Source organism: Saccostrea cucullata, unplaced genomic scaffold, assembly GCF_032062105.1.
Source record: "Saccostrea cucullata isolate Sc308-1 unplaced genomic scaffold, CSIRO_AGI_Scuc_v1 ctg1679, whole genome shotgun sequence".
NCBI classification, from domain to species: domain Eukaryota; kingdom Metazoa; phylum Mollusca; class Bivalvia; order Ostreida; family Ostreidae; genus Saccostrea; species Saccostrea cuccullata.
This window is the reverse complement of record NW_026940589.1, coordinates 81,504-96,298: the sequence shown is the minus strand read 5'-3', so window position 1 is coordinate 96,298 and position 14,795 is coordinate 81,504. Positions and strand designations below refer to the sequence as shown.

General features: G+C 35.2%; 1 protein-coding gene across 6 annotated transcripts in view; it reads left to right on the top strand.

Annotated features, from left to right (window-relative positions):
* Nucleotides 1-14,795, top strand: part of LOC134255667 (TRAF3-interacting protein 1-like) — a 64,611-nt gene that overhangs the window by 1,914 nt on the left and 47,902 nt on the right. For all 6 annotated transcript variants that reach the window (XM_062738192.1, XM_062738187.1, XM_062738190.1 and 3 more), the window contains exons 2-3: nucleotides 1,142-1,190; nucleotides 3,898-3,957. In XM_062738192.1, the coding sequence (XP_062594176.1) occupies nucleotides 1,154-1,190; nucleotides 3,898-3,957 (97 nt within the window). In that variant the 5' untranslated portion in view covers nucleotides 1,142-1,153. The remainder of the gene's footprint in view (nucleotides 1-1,141; nucleotides 1,191-3,897; nucleotides 3,958-14,795) is intronic.

Below are 14,795 nucleotides of genomic sequence, written 5' to 3'. Positions count from 1 at the left end.
TTTTGGAAAAAAGCAGCCTTATTCAACATATCTATACAATTGATCAGTTTATTTAATTCCCACGAACAGAGAAGGAAAATTTCAAATAATTTATGCATTTTCACTATATAATTTATATCGCCCCGCCCTAACTCCAGAACCCCTGACCCTGGGGCCCTGAGATTCAAAATTTTGGAATAGGCAGCCTTCTTCAACATAGCTATGCATTTGGTAAGTTTATTTAATGCCCATGAACAGAGAAGAAGAATTTCAAAAAATTTATGCATTTTCACTGTATTATCTATATAGCCCCGTCCCAGCACTAGAACCCCTGACCCTAAGGCAATGAAATTGACAATTTTGGAAGAGTCAGTCATTTTAAACTTAGCTATGTACTTGGTTAGTTTATTTAATGCTCAGGAGCAGAGGAAGAATTTCAAAGAAATGATGCATTTTAACTATATAATCTAATTTTCAGATACATGTATATATCTATATCATATATATCTATTTAACCCCTCCCTAGCACTAGAACCCCTGACCCTGGGGCCATGAATTTCACAATTTGGGTAGAGGACTCAATGCTGATTATACAATCTTACCAACTAATTAGGTTGAAATAGGTTCAGTGGTTTCAGAGAAGAAGCTAAAAAGTTCAAATGTTAACGCACGACGAAGGACGAAAACATATAGCAATAGGTCAACTGAGTTTACTCAGATGACCTAAAAAACCAAAAAGGAACGAACATATTCCCATCAAAGTCGTAATTTTTACCCCTTTTTTTGATCTCTTTAAACCTATTTGAAACATCTGTTATAAAAATTCAAAATATGTTTTCAATGTAATAAATGAATTTTATAAAGGCTTACTATACATAAAAATATGATGTTGTCTTATAATAAAAACATACATAAAGTTTATGTTTACCCCTAATTTGTATACATATATGAACTAGAAATATGTTCACAGGACATTAATGCCCCGCCGACGGTATATTAGGAAAGCTAAATGTGTACATTTTGGGAAAGCTGAGATAAAGGTCGAAAAGAGAGGTTAAGGTCACATGAAAGTTCAATGTCAGACTTTTTTGATGCAAATAATTTTATGTTTAAATTATTTTCAAATAAATATTTTTCTGTCAGTCTTATTTGTATCTTTCAGAACACGGAGAACATGTCAGGAAGACAAACACCACAGACAAGACCGAAGGGTACACGTTTCTTTTGAGTTACCAATAGTAGTATAATTTATAAAATTTCCAACAGTGAAAAAACTATTGTAATTTATTAAATAAACGAAGCTCATTCCTCTATGGCACCTGATCCCACCTGTGGTATCAGGGGCGGATCCAGGAATTGAAGTTAGGGGGCGCGCAAGATTTAGGCAGGGGGTCAGGGCTCATGGATTCTAGAGGTTTTGTAGGCTAAAAATGAGGTCTACCGAGTAGACATTTTAAACATTTTCTCGACAAAACTATGTTTTATGCTAACTTTGACAATTTTAGGGGGGGACGTGTTTGCACTGCTTCTCTATTGTATTGTTTTATGGACTTTTGATCTTGCATACTGTTTGTTATCTTCATGTGTTTCCATCACAGGTGCTTGAGGACAGTGTGACAGAATATTAGAAGTGTGGCAAAACTTGTAACCAAAGAGTTTTCTAAAAATGCTCTTCGATTGATAAAAGATCGAATAAAAACCATCCTGATAGAGACTAGAACTGTCTATGTCGCGAAATCCATATTAAAAACTAGTGCTAATTGTAACGGGAACCGTTACAGATGTTCCCCAAACGCTCCCCAACTCCCTTTTGGTGCCATATTCCCTGTAATCTTCATTAAATAAGACAAACTCTGTGCATTTTTGACTTTAACAACGTTTTCCCAGAAGGATACCAATTATCTTCAAATTTTAGCATTGCACCCAAGCGCATGTGAATGCATGTGCGTTATGACCATATCATCTTGTCTACACTATCTATATATTAAAGCATTCAGTCCAAAAGTAATAAAAATCACTCATTCAAGTGTATATCTAATTATACTCGTGCCAAATGCACGCACGTGCGTGCACAAGGTGCACAAGCATGATGACCATACCTTCTTGTAGGAGTTTATTACATCTATCTAAGTTCTAAATCCCATCCTGTTTGGTTGAAAAACAAGGGAGTTAAAGCCATTTCAAGTTTCAACCAATCAGATTGCAGCACACGTGCATGCGCGTGATTTCATAAATTTTTCTATATCATATTTTAGGATATTCTAATGCATGACTATATTTTAAATTTCAAAGAATTTCGTCAAAAAACAAAGGAGATATAGCCATTTAAAGTTTCAGCCAATCAGATTGCAGCACACGCACATGCGCATGCTTTCATGAAAATTCTTATATATCATGCGGTAGATCTTCATAATGTAAGACTATGTTCAAAATTTCAAAGGATTATGACAAGAAACAAGAAAGATATTGAGACTTCAGTTTCAGCCAATCAGAGCAAAGCGCACGTGCATGCGCGTGAGATCTTGCTATTTTGACCATGCTATTTTGTTTATACTACTAATGTATACTTAAATTATGAGTTTCAAAAAATTTCATCAAAAAATAGAAAAGTTACGGCAATATCCCTTAAATTGGTCATTTCAGGTGTTGCACGTGCGCGCTCATGCAAGCACGTGCGCGCAAAATGACCTTCGTTCGGCAACTCTACATAAGATGCCTACTACCTAAAAAGGTTTCACCTAAGTCGGCTGTGTAGTTTACAAGATCACTCGTGGACAAAATTTTCCCAGGAAGAAGAAAAATAATAATAATAATAATAATAATAATAATAATAAGAAACAGAGTAAAAACAATATGTTCCCCAACTTCGTTTGGGGAACATAATAATCGATGCTATCTCACGGTTGCATCGATATGATGTCTAAACTGTGACATCACATCCTACAGATAATTTGTGTTACGGAAAGGTCAGAATATGTTTGTTTGTTTGCTTAAAGTTTTTATTTCGAGAATTTTCACTCATATACGAGTATTGAGGGTTGGGGCGTCTAATCTAGAGTTGCAGAATAAGAAGACTGATTCTTATATAGTGGATCCAAATCAACCGTGAGGCATGGAGTCCGGTCCTACACGCGAGACATCATAAACCGAGGTCCCGTGTCGCAGTAGGTGTTGGCAGGAAAATGATCCCTCATTGCTCAATGATCCCTGAGCACAGTTTAATAGTATAAATTTGCAGCTCTCCATGCCTCAGCAAATGGTGGCGTCTCCATATGAGTGAAAAAATCTGGAGAAGCGCCTAACACAACAAAGAAACAAGGAAACATTTTGAGAAGCAAGAACTTGCCGATGGAGGACTGCTTTAGAGCTTTACTTGGTAGTTCCGGCCTTTGAGAAGTTATGGATATTTTTTCATTCCAACACCAACTGCGACACAGGTCCTTCCGTTGATACGGTCTCACCCATAGAACCGGTCCCCACGTACGTTCTTCAGTGGGATTCGAACCAGGGACATATGTATCAACTCCTTTTTCTCCGGGACTTTACGTAAAAATCACACTTGGACGACTCCTGAAAATATAAAAAAAAAATATGTCCCTCTCTAAACTGTATATATATCTTTATAGGTATAAACTGTATGTATTTCTTTATAATCTGAATGCTTCATATCTTGATTAAAAACTTGAGATATTTTGAGAATATAGTACTAGTATGACATTTAAAACTAGTTATCATACTCCTGTGTAACACGATTGATAAATCGAGTTATGCAATAGTTTGCTATCATTGAAAACTGTTGTGGGTCTGGTGAATCTTACTAGACAAAACCAGTCATATACATGTAGCATATATTAATACAAGAGTTGAAAGATCCAGTTAGGTTCAAGTTACATGTAATTAATTGATTTTTTTTTTTAGAAAAGAGTACCAATTCAGATGAAAGCGGCAATTCAGCTACACCAATAAGGGATTTAAAAAGTATGATTTTTTTTTTTATATTTTATGAAATAAATTGATCATTAAGTATGAGTAAAATGCAATCACAGAGAAAAAAGATGAAAAATCAGTTATTAAAAAAGAATCCTCTCGGAAAAGCTGAAGTGGAAAAATCCCAGAAAGGGTTCGTAACTTCCTGGTCAAATCCATCCTTTGCTTTTCATTCTCATTGTCGTTGTTATAAAGTTTTCCAGAACTACAGAGCAAATTTCACTTTACGTTGGTACAGAATATCCTTGGGTGAAGGGAATTAAATTTGTTTTAAAAAAAGGACCACATCCTCTTTCAAGAGGGATATAAGTTATTATATTGAAAAATAAAAGGCAATATCAATCGCATCTTTTGAAGAACTACTGGACCAGGAAAGATTAAATCTCTTTGAAAGTTTTATAGAATAACGTAGATACATATGTGTTCATATCATGACCCCGAATGGCTTACTTTGGGCCACAACAGGGGTTTAAAGTGTAACGTAGGAATTCATATATATACATGTGTATAATCTTAAGAATTCTACAACGAATAAACAACAGAAATTGAAATAATCCAAAGGTAGTGTAGATAGTGGAAAATCAAGTTTGTTTAAATACTACCTTTCACAGTAATTGTAGGACATGGTATAGTTAACATAAATTCGTGCCCACAAAATAAATTTCGTGGAAACCAAATAAAATTTGTTGGAACAAAATAAAACTTATATGAACGAAATAAAAATTTGTGGCAAAGAATTTTTATTCGTTCCCACGAATTTTTATTGTTTTCACAAATTATATTTTTAAAAAAATCATACCATGTCCTATACCAGCCACCGTGGTCTTTAGATTTTCATAAAAACTGTACATTATCATTTCTAAGGCGATGAAGAGAAGGGAAAATGATGTATCTCCATTTTCATTGGCCATGTAGTGTAGGGCCGCGCCACGAAAATTCCATTTCCATCGAAAGCAATTTTTCCTGAACAGTAGAGTCATTAAGTATTGTTATCTTTCAAAATAGTAAACTGTTAATATTTAAAAGAAAACTCGTTTACATTTATGGTCTGAAACTTGGAAATTTTTTGTTGGAAGGTATATTTCACGATGCTTGATTTCAGAAAGTTAACCTGAAAAATGCCATCTTTTTAACATGGAAAGCACTTCAAGGAAATACTTCTATAATCTTGTACCATAGTATCATATTAATATACAGAAAATACAGTATTAACACAAACTGCACTGTTTCTGTATTTAGGCAAAGCAAAGGTATGCTTTAAAATGAACAGACGCAAAAACGAGTGCATTTGACAAGAAATCCATGAAAAAAAAAAACATTTGGAAACTCTCATAATCTATCATCCAATAGCACATAAAAATCCTATTAATTTTTATGTGTGAATTATGTTTAAGGTATGTAAATAAGATCAAAATTAAGTTATAATTAACTTGTAAAATATAATTTGTTGTTACGTTACACAATTTGTATTCTAACAATGTGACCTTAATTTGTACAAAAACCCACGTGAGTTTAAAAAGTGTGTTCTCCAGAAAATTAAAGGCATGATAGGTTATATAAAAATGGAACTATACCTCAAGTTTAGTATAGATTCAACCTTGTTCTAGCGCTAAACCTCCTTTGTTAATTGTTGGGCTACTACAGAAGATTAAAGACTGAACATCAAAATTAGGATTACATGTATTCATGCATACATGTAGACGGAAATATCCTTTAGTATTGAAGATAAAAGTTGGTTAAATTATTCAAATCATGCCCCTTTTACCTATTTCCCCCAGGGGAATCGGGGTAGTATGTGTTAGACCATGTGCTTTTTTCAGCATCATACACTAAAACTGAACTTAATATGAAAAGCTCCTTTATGGGGAGATATGTAAAACATAAAGTAGAGTTACCTATCTTGACATGTTACACATACGTAAACTAACAATTTTTTAAAACTTTTCTCTTTTTGGGTAAAGAAAATAAAATGATAGATATGAAATTAATTGTTTCTGATTGTAAGATAAACAGTAACATTGTCTTAACCACAAAAGTCTGGCAACATCCGTCCTGTTTGCAAAATATCCAAAACACAAACCATTTGCTCCTGCTTTTGTTAGACAATTAGCGAGCTGTTTTGCCAGAGTACCACTAAATTTTTTTCACTTCTTTTTGAATGACTTCTCCTGTCAATGCCGCAATATCAATTTGCTCTTATCCTCCAAAAGTTTTGTTGAATACACTCTTATTGTCTACAAATGCATAAATCGCGATGGATTTAGTGGGAACTCTAAAATTTTCCTCCAACATGTGTCGATAATAAAAACTTGCCTTCAGTCTTTCCTCTAGACTAGGTGCCTCTGCTGCGAGAGTGGAACAGACAACTCTTCTGATCTTTATAGCCTGCCAGAAAAGGGGACATTATTTACCATGTTTGTCCATAATCCAGATGATAACCCCCTGCGTACTTCCAGCTCCGTCAATAATGTTTCTCAATGATGCATCAGTAAATGTCATTATCTTTAGTGATGCAAGATCTAACGCTGGAAATCTCAGGATACTTTTGAAGTCCTTAAGCCGGTTAATGGTTTTTGTTGCTCTGATTAAGTCTGTCATGGTTCCACTTCCTAGCTTAGTGCTCATATCTTTCATTTCAAATGCAAAGTCTGGTCTTGATCCTCGCACTGCCCAGTTGATCTGCCCTATGATTTGTCTGTATGCAGTTTTTTCTTCATCACTTAATTGTCTTTTCTTCTGACTTGCTTGCAGTGGGTCAATCACTGTACTTCTCCATGGTATTAGTGTGATCCAGTACTATCCCATCGTCGGTAACCCACAGGTGATTCCCATCGATGCTCTCTATCATCACGTTTGAGGGAGCTTGCGGACTAAAAAACCCGTGGTTTGCGACGTGATGGTACTATCCCATCTTAATATAGAAACCAGTATAATGAAATTGGCGTTCGGCAACTTTTCCTGCTGAAAATCTCTCCCTAAACTTGCAAATTTGTTTCTCAAAAATCTCATCCCCGGCATGGAGAAAATCGTCCACATGAGAACAAATTATTCCTTGTAGATTTCCGTCCTTTCTTTAGTAGAAGAGAGCTTGGTCTACACTAAACTTTTCGAAGCCAAGTTTGTCAAGTTCTTCTAGTCCATATAGACAGTGTTTCAACTTCTATATCATTCCGGCAGGTGTGATACTTTCCTTTGGCGGTTGAAGATAAACATCTCTTTCAAGTTTCTTTCTTTGCAAAAAGGCTGACTTTTTGTCTGTGGTTTTGACATCCCATAATTAACTTGCCGTTAGAGTCAAAAATATTTTAAGGCCACCTTTTCAAACCGTCGGACTGGGGATGCAAATATCCTTTTCAAACTCATGAGCTACAAGTCTTGCTCTTACTGTCCTTCTTTTGATGTCACAAACCCTCTGATAGATAGTCTATGCTGTTCTTCATCCAGAACTTCAGTGTATGTGTCAAAATTCTTTATTTTCTCTAATTCATTTTGCTTTGCTAGAGATATAGTCTCACAGCTAGTATTCTCGCGTGTTGTAGAATTGTCACTATCATATGTTTGGTTGACTCTCTCCCAAGGAAGTCTACATAAGTACATTTGTATATGCTTTTCTCTTGATCACTCTCAAGATCTTTAACGTTATACCAATTTCTGTTATTTCCTGAAGTTTTGCCTGCTCTGTTGAGAACTGTTGCTTCTATCCAATTATCATCCTCCAATCCCATTTTGTACTGAATTTTGTCATTTGCTAACAGTGCAGGTTTGGGAGGTTGATTTGAGTTCTGGTCAACTTTTCTCTTAGATAGGTATTCAGTGACAGCACTTCAAGCTGCACTTCACTTATTTCCTCTTGATGTTGTGTTTTCTCTTGATTAGTGCCCGTATGATTAATACCCGTAGTTTCTGCATCTGTTATTTTCTGTAACCTGTTAGGTGACACTCGGAAAAAAACACCACCATGACGAACAAAGCAACTGCTATCTTGAAAAACAACTCTTCCGGGTCCAAGGCATCTGTCTCTACCCTCACGTTTGTATTACACCATATCACCATTCTCACAGGATTCTTCGGAAGCTCTTACTTTATTTAACAATGCCCGTCTGATTCTCTCATTAGCCTCAGCCTCTATGTAGGCTCGTCTAGTGCTGTGCAGTAAATTAAGATACAGTAAAATTCGTTTAGTACGAACACGGATACAGCGAATGTGAAAGCTATGTGAATTTAACGTATTCCTTATACAGATATAACGAATTATGGATATAGCGAAGTAATTTTATAGGTCCCAGTGACTTAACCGAGTTAAACTGTATGTAGCAAATGTCTCGCTCATCGTACGGCCCTCAAGCGAAGCCATCATGATGTTTAAGAATTTGGGGTTCTATCCAAATACAAGCTAGTGATAACTAAACCAATTCCACATTTGCAGGGCATTTCTTGCCATACTTGCCCATCATAACAAGCTCTGTTCACTTACATCTATGAGTCGTACTCTAGTTTTCTGAGCATCATCTCACCTGCAGAAGTACAAACTTTGACATTCAGAATGGATGCAACTTCTCGAATTTCCTCCGAGTTAAAATCCCCTCCACTATCTGTCTTTATTGCGCCCATGATACCAACAAACTGTAAATGTATCATATTTAGCGTGTACGATATTTGGCGGAAATTGAGTTTTGAACAAGTTAGCGGAGATTTAATTCAGCGTATTTCTTATCGTTCTTATTTATGTATATAAGTATAAAACATTTAGCTTTGTACTTGAATTAGCGGAAGTGTATTCCCGCCAAAAGCGATAAAAAGAATACACAGCCAAATGTAATACGTTTACAGTATACCAATCATATGAGACATGGTATTCTCAATAACATCGGTTGTCTTTTTCCTCTGAATAAAAACTGACACAGTGTATCTAGACCACATGTTAACCATGTGCAGTATCTATTTTCCTCTCCAGTACTTCAGATCCATAGCTACCTTCTCATTAAACTGAGGGGCCATTGGAAATGACATAACAGGCCAGGATGGGATTCTGGCATAAGTATTGCACACTTCGCACTTATGCTCTATTTTTTCAATGTCTTCTTCAAAGCAATCTCGCCAAGCAAAGCAAAGCAAATTTCTGCTTTATCTATGGGGATGCAATAATGTCCAGAAGAGGTAACATTAAGGTTCATTGTTCCCCTAGAATTTCTGCTGTGTCATCCTCTAAGTTCATCTTTACGTCTGCAATTTTCATAACTGTTCGTGATAACAACAATGGAATGTCTGAATTAACAACATCAATTTATTATTCTCACGTCTTTCCCTGCTTTACGAGTTGGAATTGCAAATTCTCCCTAAGATTTTAGACGAGTTCCTCTTTCAAACTTTTATACTTTTCTGCCCTCAGTTTTTAGCTCACCTGAGCCGAAGGCTCAAGTGAGCTTTTCTGATCACATTTTGTCCGTCGTCTGTCTGTCTGTCTGTCCGTCCGTCCGTCCGTCTGTAAACTTTTCACATTTTCGACTTCTTCTGAAGAACCACTGGGCCAATTTTGACCAAACTTGGTACAAAGCATCCTTGGGAGAAGGGGAATTTAAATTGTTAAAATGAAGGGACATATCCCCTCGCAAGGGGAGATAATCAAGAAAAGACAAAAATAGGGAGGGTCATTAAAAAATCTTCTTCTCAAGAACCACTGGGCCAGTAAAGATGAAACTTATGTGGAAGCATCCTGGGGTAGTGTAGATTCTAAATTGTTCAAGTCATGACCCCCGGGGGTAGGGCGGGGCCACAATGGGGAATCAATGTTTTACATAGAAATATATAGGAAAAATCTTTGAAAATCATCTTCTTAAGAACCACTAGACCAGAAAAGCTGAAACTTATGTGGAAGCATCCTGGGGTAGTGTAGATTCTAAATTGTTCAAATCATGACCCCCGGGGGTAGGGTGGGGCCACAATAGGGAATCAAAGTTTTACATAGAAATATATAGGAAAAATCTTTGAAAATCTTCTTCTCAAGAACCACTGAGTCAGAGAAGCTGAAACTTATTTGGAAGCATCCTGGGGTAGTGTAGATTCTAAATTGTTCAAATCATGACTCCGGAGGGTAGGGCGGGGCCACAATGAGGAATCAGTGTTTTACATAGAAATATATGGGAAAAATCTTTGAAAATCTTCTTCTCAAGAACCACTGAGTCAGAAAAGCTGAAACTTATGTGGAAGTATTCTAGGGTAGTGTAGATTCTAAATTGTTCAAATCATGACCCCCGGGGTAGGGCGGGGCCACAATGGGGGATCAAAGTTTTACATTGAAATATATAGGAAAAATCTTTGAAAATCTTCTTCTCAAGAACCACTGAGTCAGAGAAGCTGAAACTTACTTGGAAGCATCCTGGGGTAGTGTAGATTCTAAATTGTTTAAATCATGACCCCTGGGGGTTGGGTGGGGCCACAATGGGGAATCAATGTTTTACATAGAAATATATAGGAAAAATCTTTGAAAATCTTCTTCTCAAGAACCACTGGGCCAGAAAAGCTGAAACTTATGTGGAAGCATCCTGGGGTAGTGTAGATTCTAAATTGTTCAAATCATGACCCCCGGGGGTAGGGTGGGGCCACAATAGGGAATCAAAGTTTTACATAGAAATATATAGGAAAAATCTTTGAAAATCTTCTTCTCAAGAACCACTGAGTCAGAGAAGCTGAAACTTATTTGGAAGCATCCTGGGGTAGTGTAGATTCTAAATTGTTTAAATCATGACCCCTGGGGGTTGGGTGGGGCCCAGGGATGGGGTCAATTACATAGGAAAGTAATTAATTAAATTACAATTACTTTCCCAAAACCTTCAATTAAATTACCATTACCATTACATGGATTTTGAAATGTAATTAATTAAATTACAATTACTTTGCAAATGTAATTAATTAAATTACAAATTACATTCATACACGTGTAAAAGTTAATAGTCATGTATATTCCTTTACATTTATAACAGATTATTTTACAACATTTTTTACAATAATATTATTAAAAGCTTCATACATTTTTCAAATACTGTGTTCCATAACCTAATATATCTTCGATTAATTTGAAGATTTTCCTGCTATGCTGAAGATTCTTTCCACGTGGGTATTTGTGAGAAAAATGTATACAAGTAGATTCTTACTGGTAGAAGTTTACAGATGGTTTTACCTTAATTCATGTGTTTAAATTTTGGAATCATTTTTAAGCTTTCCCATAAACAAGTGATAGATTTATGCTAAATGTTAAGCTTTCCCATAAACAAGTGATAGATTTATGCTAAATGTACTTTTGATGCTTTAATTTGCCTTTATATTTCCTTAGTTCAGCATCATAGGTTAACCTCAAAAAGTGGGTATTTGACTTATTCTCTGCCATACTACAATTAAAAGTCAAAGAGTATGACTATAAAAACACCGACAAAGTCAAAGGTGTGAAAAATGTTTATTTAGGAATAAGTATATGACCTCACGACACTAATTAGCACCTGTTAATAACTTCCAACACAAGCTGAAGATATTGCCAACAAAAGGATTAGAAACCATTGGACTTCTTATTTTTATATGGATTAGTTAATTAAAAATCAAAATATGAATTTTTAATATTTGTAAACTTTATAAGGATTAATTTGAATTAATGTTTTTTAATGAAAATGGGCATTGTATTTAAACAACAATTGACATAAAAAGGGAAGTTCTTTTCAAGAAATTTTACTTTTAAAATTTTTGGTCCAAAATATAAGTTATTAACCTTTCATAAATAATGTTTATGAAATTAAGGGAGAGGAGACTATATTTCCTTTATTTAAAACCGGTGTAATTGAATGTAATTGAAAAGTAATTGTGAATTACATGCTTTTTGGGAAAGTAATTAATTAAATTACCATTACTTGTAATTGAAAATTTTGTCAATTACACATTACTTTCAATTACATCGAAATTTGTAATTAATTACAGTCAATTACCATTACACATTACCATTACCCCATCCCTGGTGGGGCCACAATGGGGAATCAATGTTTTACATAGAAATATACAGAAAAAATCTGAAAATCAAAGCTGAAACTTATTTGGAAGCATACTGGGGTAGTGTAGATTTCAAACTGTTTAAATTATGATAAGTGGGAAGGGTTGGGTTACAATATGTATTACAAGGGGGAAATCTGGTAAAGAACAGAATGGCCAATGCTTCTCAGGTGAGCGATGTGGCCCATGGGCCTCTTGTTCATTAAATGATCAGGAATTTTGGTGCTCTCTGATTGGTTTAGACGGCTTTTCCTGAGATGTACTTCAGAGTGAGATCACCTCATATAACGTTTTGGGGGGTTTATTCGGTTTTTCCTCTTGACCAACGATAGAATTGCTAACAGTTTTTTCAACCAATCGGATTGAGTAGACGAATTCAAAAGTCAATAATTGTATAATATCAGCCCTTGTATATATAGATAGAAGAAAAGAAAACTATTTAAGAAAACAACCAGATTATGATGAGTGGAATTTAAAAGCAAGCATTAGGGTAGTTTTAATTAATTCACATTAATTTTGTGTACCCTTGGGAAAAATTAAGAAGGACGTAGAGTTTGACAATTGAATTAGTAAGAAATTTTTCTCTGGAATAGCAGGTCTTGTAAAATCATATTATTGATTATCAATGTAGTGAATGCACTTGATTTTACATTACATTAGGAATACGTAAATTCTTGATCTTCTGAAAGAGAAAATATAATTCCGAGTTAGAGGCATGTAAACTTTTCTTCCAAATATTGTGATAGCCTATAAGATTATTACAGTTTATGAGGTTTATGCCTATATACAGTGTAAATATTAAATATATTTGGGTATTTTTGGATTTTATTACTCTTGAAGATGTGTCTTTTATCAATAAGTGGGATAAAGACCTTACTTGTGATCTTTAATTTACTTTCATTATTTTTTTTTATGCGCCCAGATCGATAGATCCAGGGCGTATATTGTTTTTGTCCTGTCTGTCTGTTTGTCTGTCTGTTTGTTTGTTTGTTTGTTTGTTTGTTTGTCTGTTTGTCTGCAAACTTTAACCTTCGCCATAACTTTTGAACCATGAAAGATAGAAACTTCATATTTGGTATACATACTCCACTAATTAAGCTCTTTCAAATGACACCAAGATCAATGGCCTTCTGACCTTGACTGTGACCTATATGCTAAAAATAGCTTTTTATCTGCAAACTTTAACCTTCGCCATAACTTTTGAACCATGAAAGATAGAGACTTCATATAAGGTTTGCATACTCCACTTATTAAACCCTTTCAAATGACATCAAGGCCAATGACCTTGTGACCTTTACTGTGACCTACATTGTATATCCTAAAGATATTTTTTTCGTACCTTTGCTATAACTTTCGAACCGTAGAAGATAGAGACTGTGTATTTAGTATGCGTACTCCACTAATTAATTTCTTTCAAATGACACCAAGGTCAATGACCTTGTGACCTTTACTGTGACCTTTATGCTAAAAATAGTTTTTTCTAAACCTTGCCATAACTTTTGAGCCACAAGAGGTAGAGACTTCATACTTGGTATCCACAGGCACGTAGCATCGTTTTTGAAAGTGGGGGGGCCAACCTGAGAAACAATTTTTTACTTACCTAAAAAAAGTTGACAAGCAAAAAAAAAAAAAAAAAAGAGAAAATTTAAAATGTCCCGAACTCGAAAATCCTATTTCGTGGGGGGGGGGGGGGGGGGCAAAGTTCCTTTCACTTCCAAGTTTTTCCTATATTTCCTGTCCTGCTTATATATATACTGTGGCAACAAGTTGGGGGGCCAACCATCTTTTCAATAGACATTTTCTATAGTAAAGGTAATGTTGGGGGAAAAATGGGGGGGCCAGGCCCCCCCTGGCCCCCCCTGATACTACGTCCCTGATCCATACTTTACTAATTAATTTCTTTCAAATGATTCCAAGGCCAGTGACCTTGACTATGATATATATGCTAAAATAGCTTTTTAAAAAGATGTGTTGCCGCCGGGCGCATAGTGTTTCACAAACACATCTTGTTTTCTTTTAGTTTCAAAGAAAATTTGTATGTACCGGTAAGGTTAAGCACATACAGAATTTTGTAAAATTCTACAAATATTGTCAAAACTATTTGAACTTGACGTTGCTATTAAAGACATGTTTTAAACTCAAACAGTTTTATGGGAAATATTTAAGATATTTTTTCTTATTTTTTTTTCTTTGATTGTTGTTTATCCTCCCTCTCAAGAATTATTCACTAATATGGAAATGCCACCACTTGGTGATGTGGAGCTGCAAATTTTGTCCTATATTTCGCACTTAAAGGCATTGAGCAATGAAGAATCTTTTTGATGCCAATACTTACTGCATTGCGTGATCTTGGTTTATACGGTATCATCCAAAAAACCCTCCTCCATGTCCCATAGTGGGATTCGAACTGGCAACGCAAATACTTAACTTCTATTCCACGACTCTAGAGCAGATGCTCTAGTTATCATGCCATATGGGCAACAATAAAAAGATGTTATTAGTCTAGGACAAATTTTCATGTTGTATTACTACATGTAATGAATTCATTGTGCTATAGATGTATTTCTTGTTTATAGTTTAAAGAGTATAATGTTTTTAATGCAAAATATTACAATGATTTTTAAGGTTGATTGTTTTAATGTTGCACTGCAATTGAACACATACAAGAGGGAAAATGTCAGCTTTTGAGGTACAAGTAGGTCATCATAAAGGGAAATAGTAAGTAATATAGAGCACATATAATAGCAATGTCAAGTTCAGCTCGACTGTGACCTACATGCTAAAAATAGCTTTTTCAA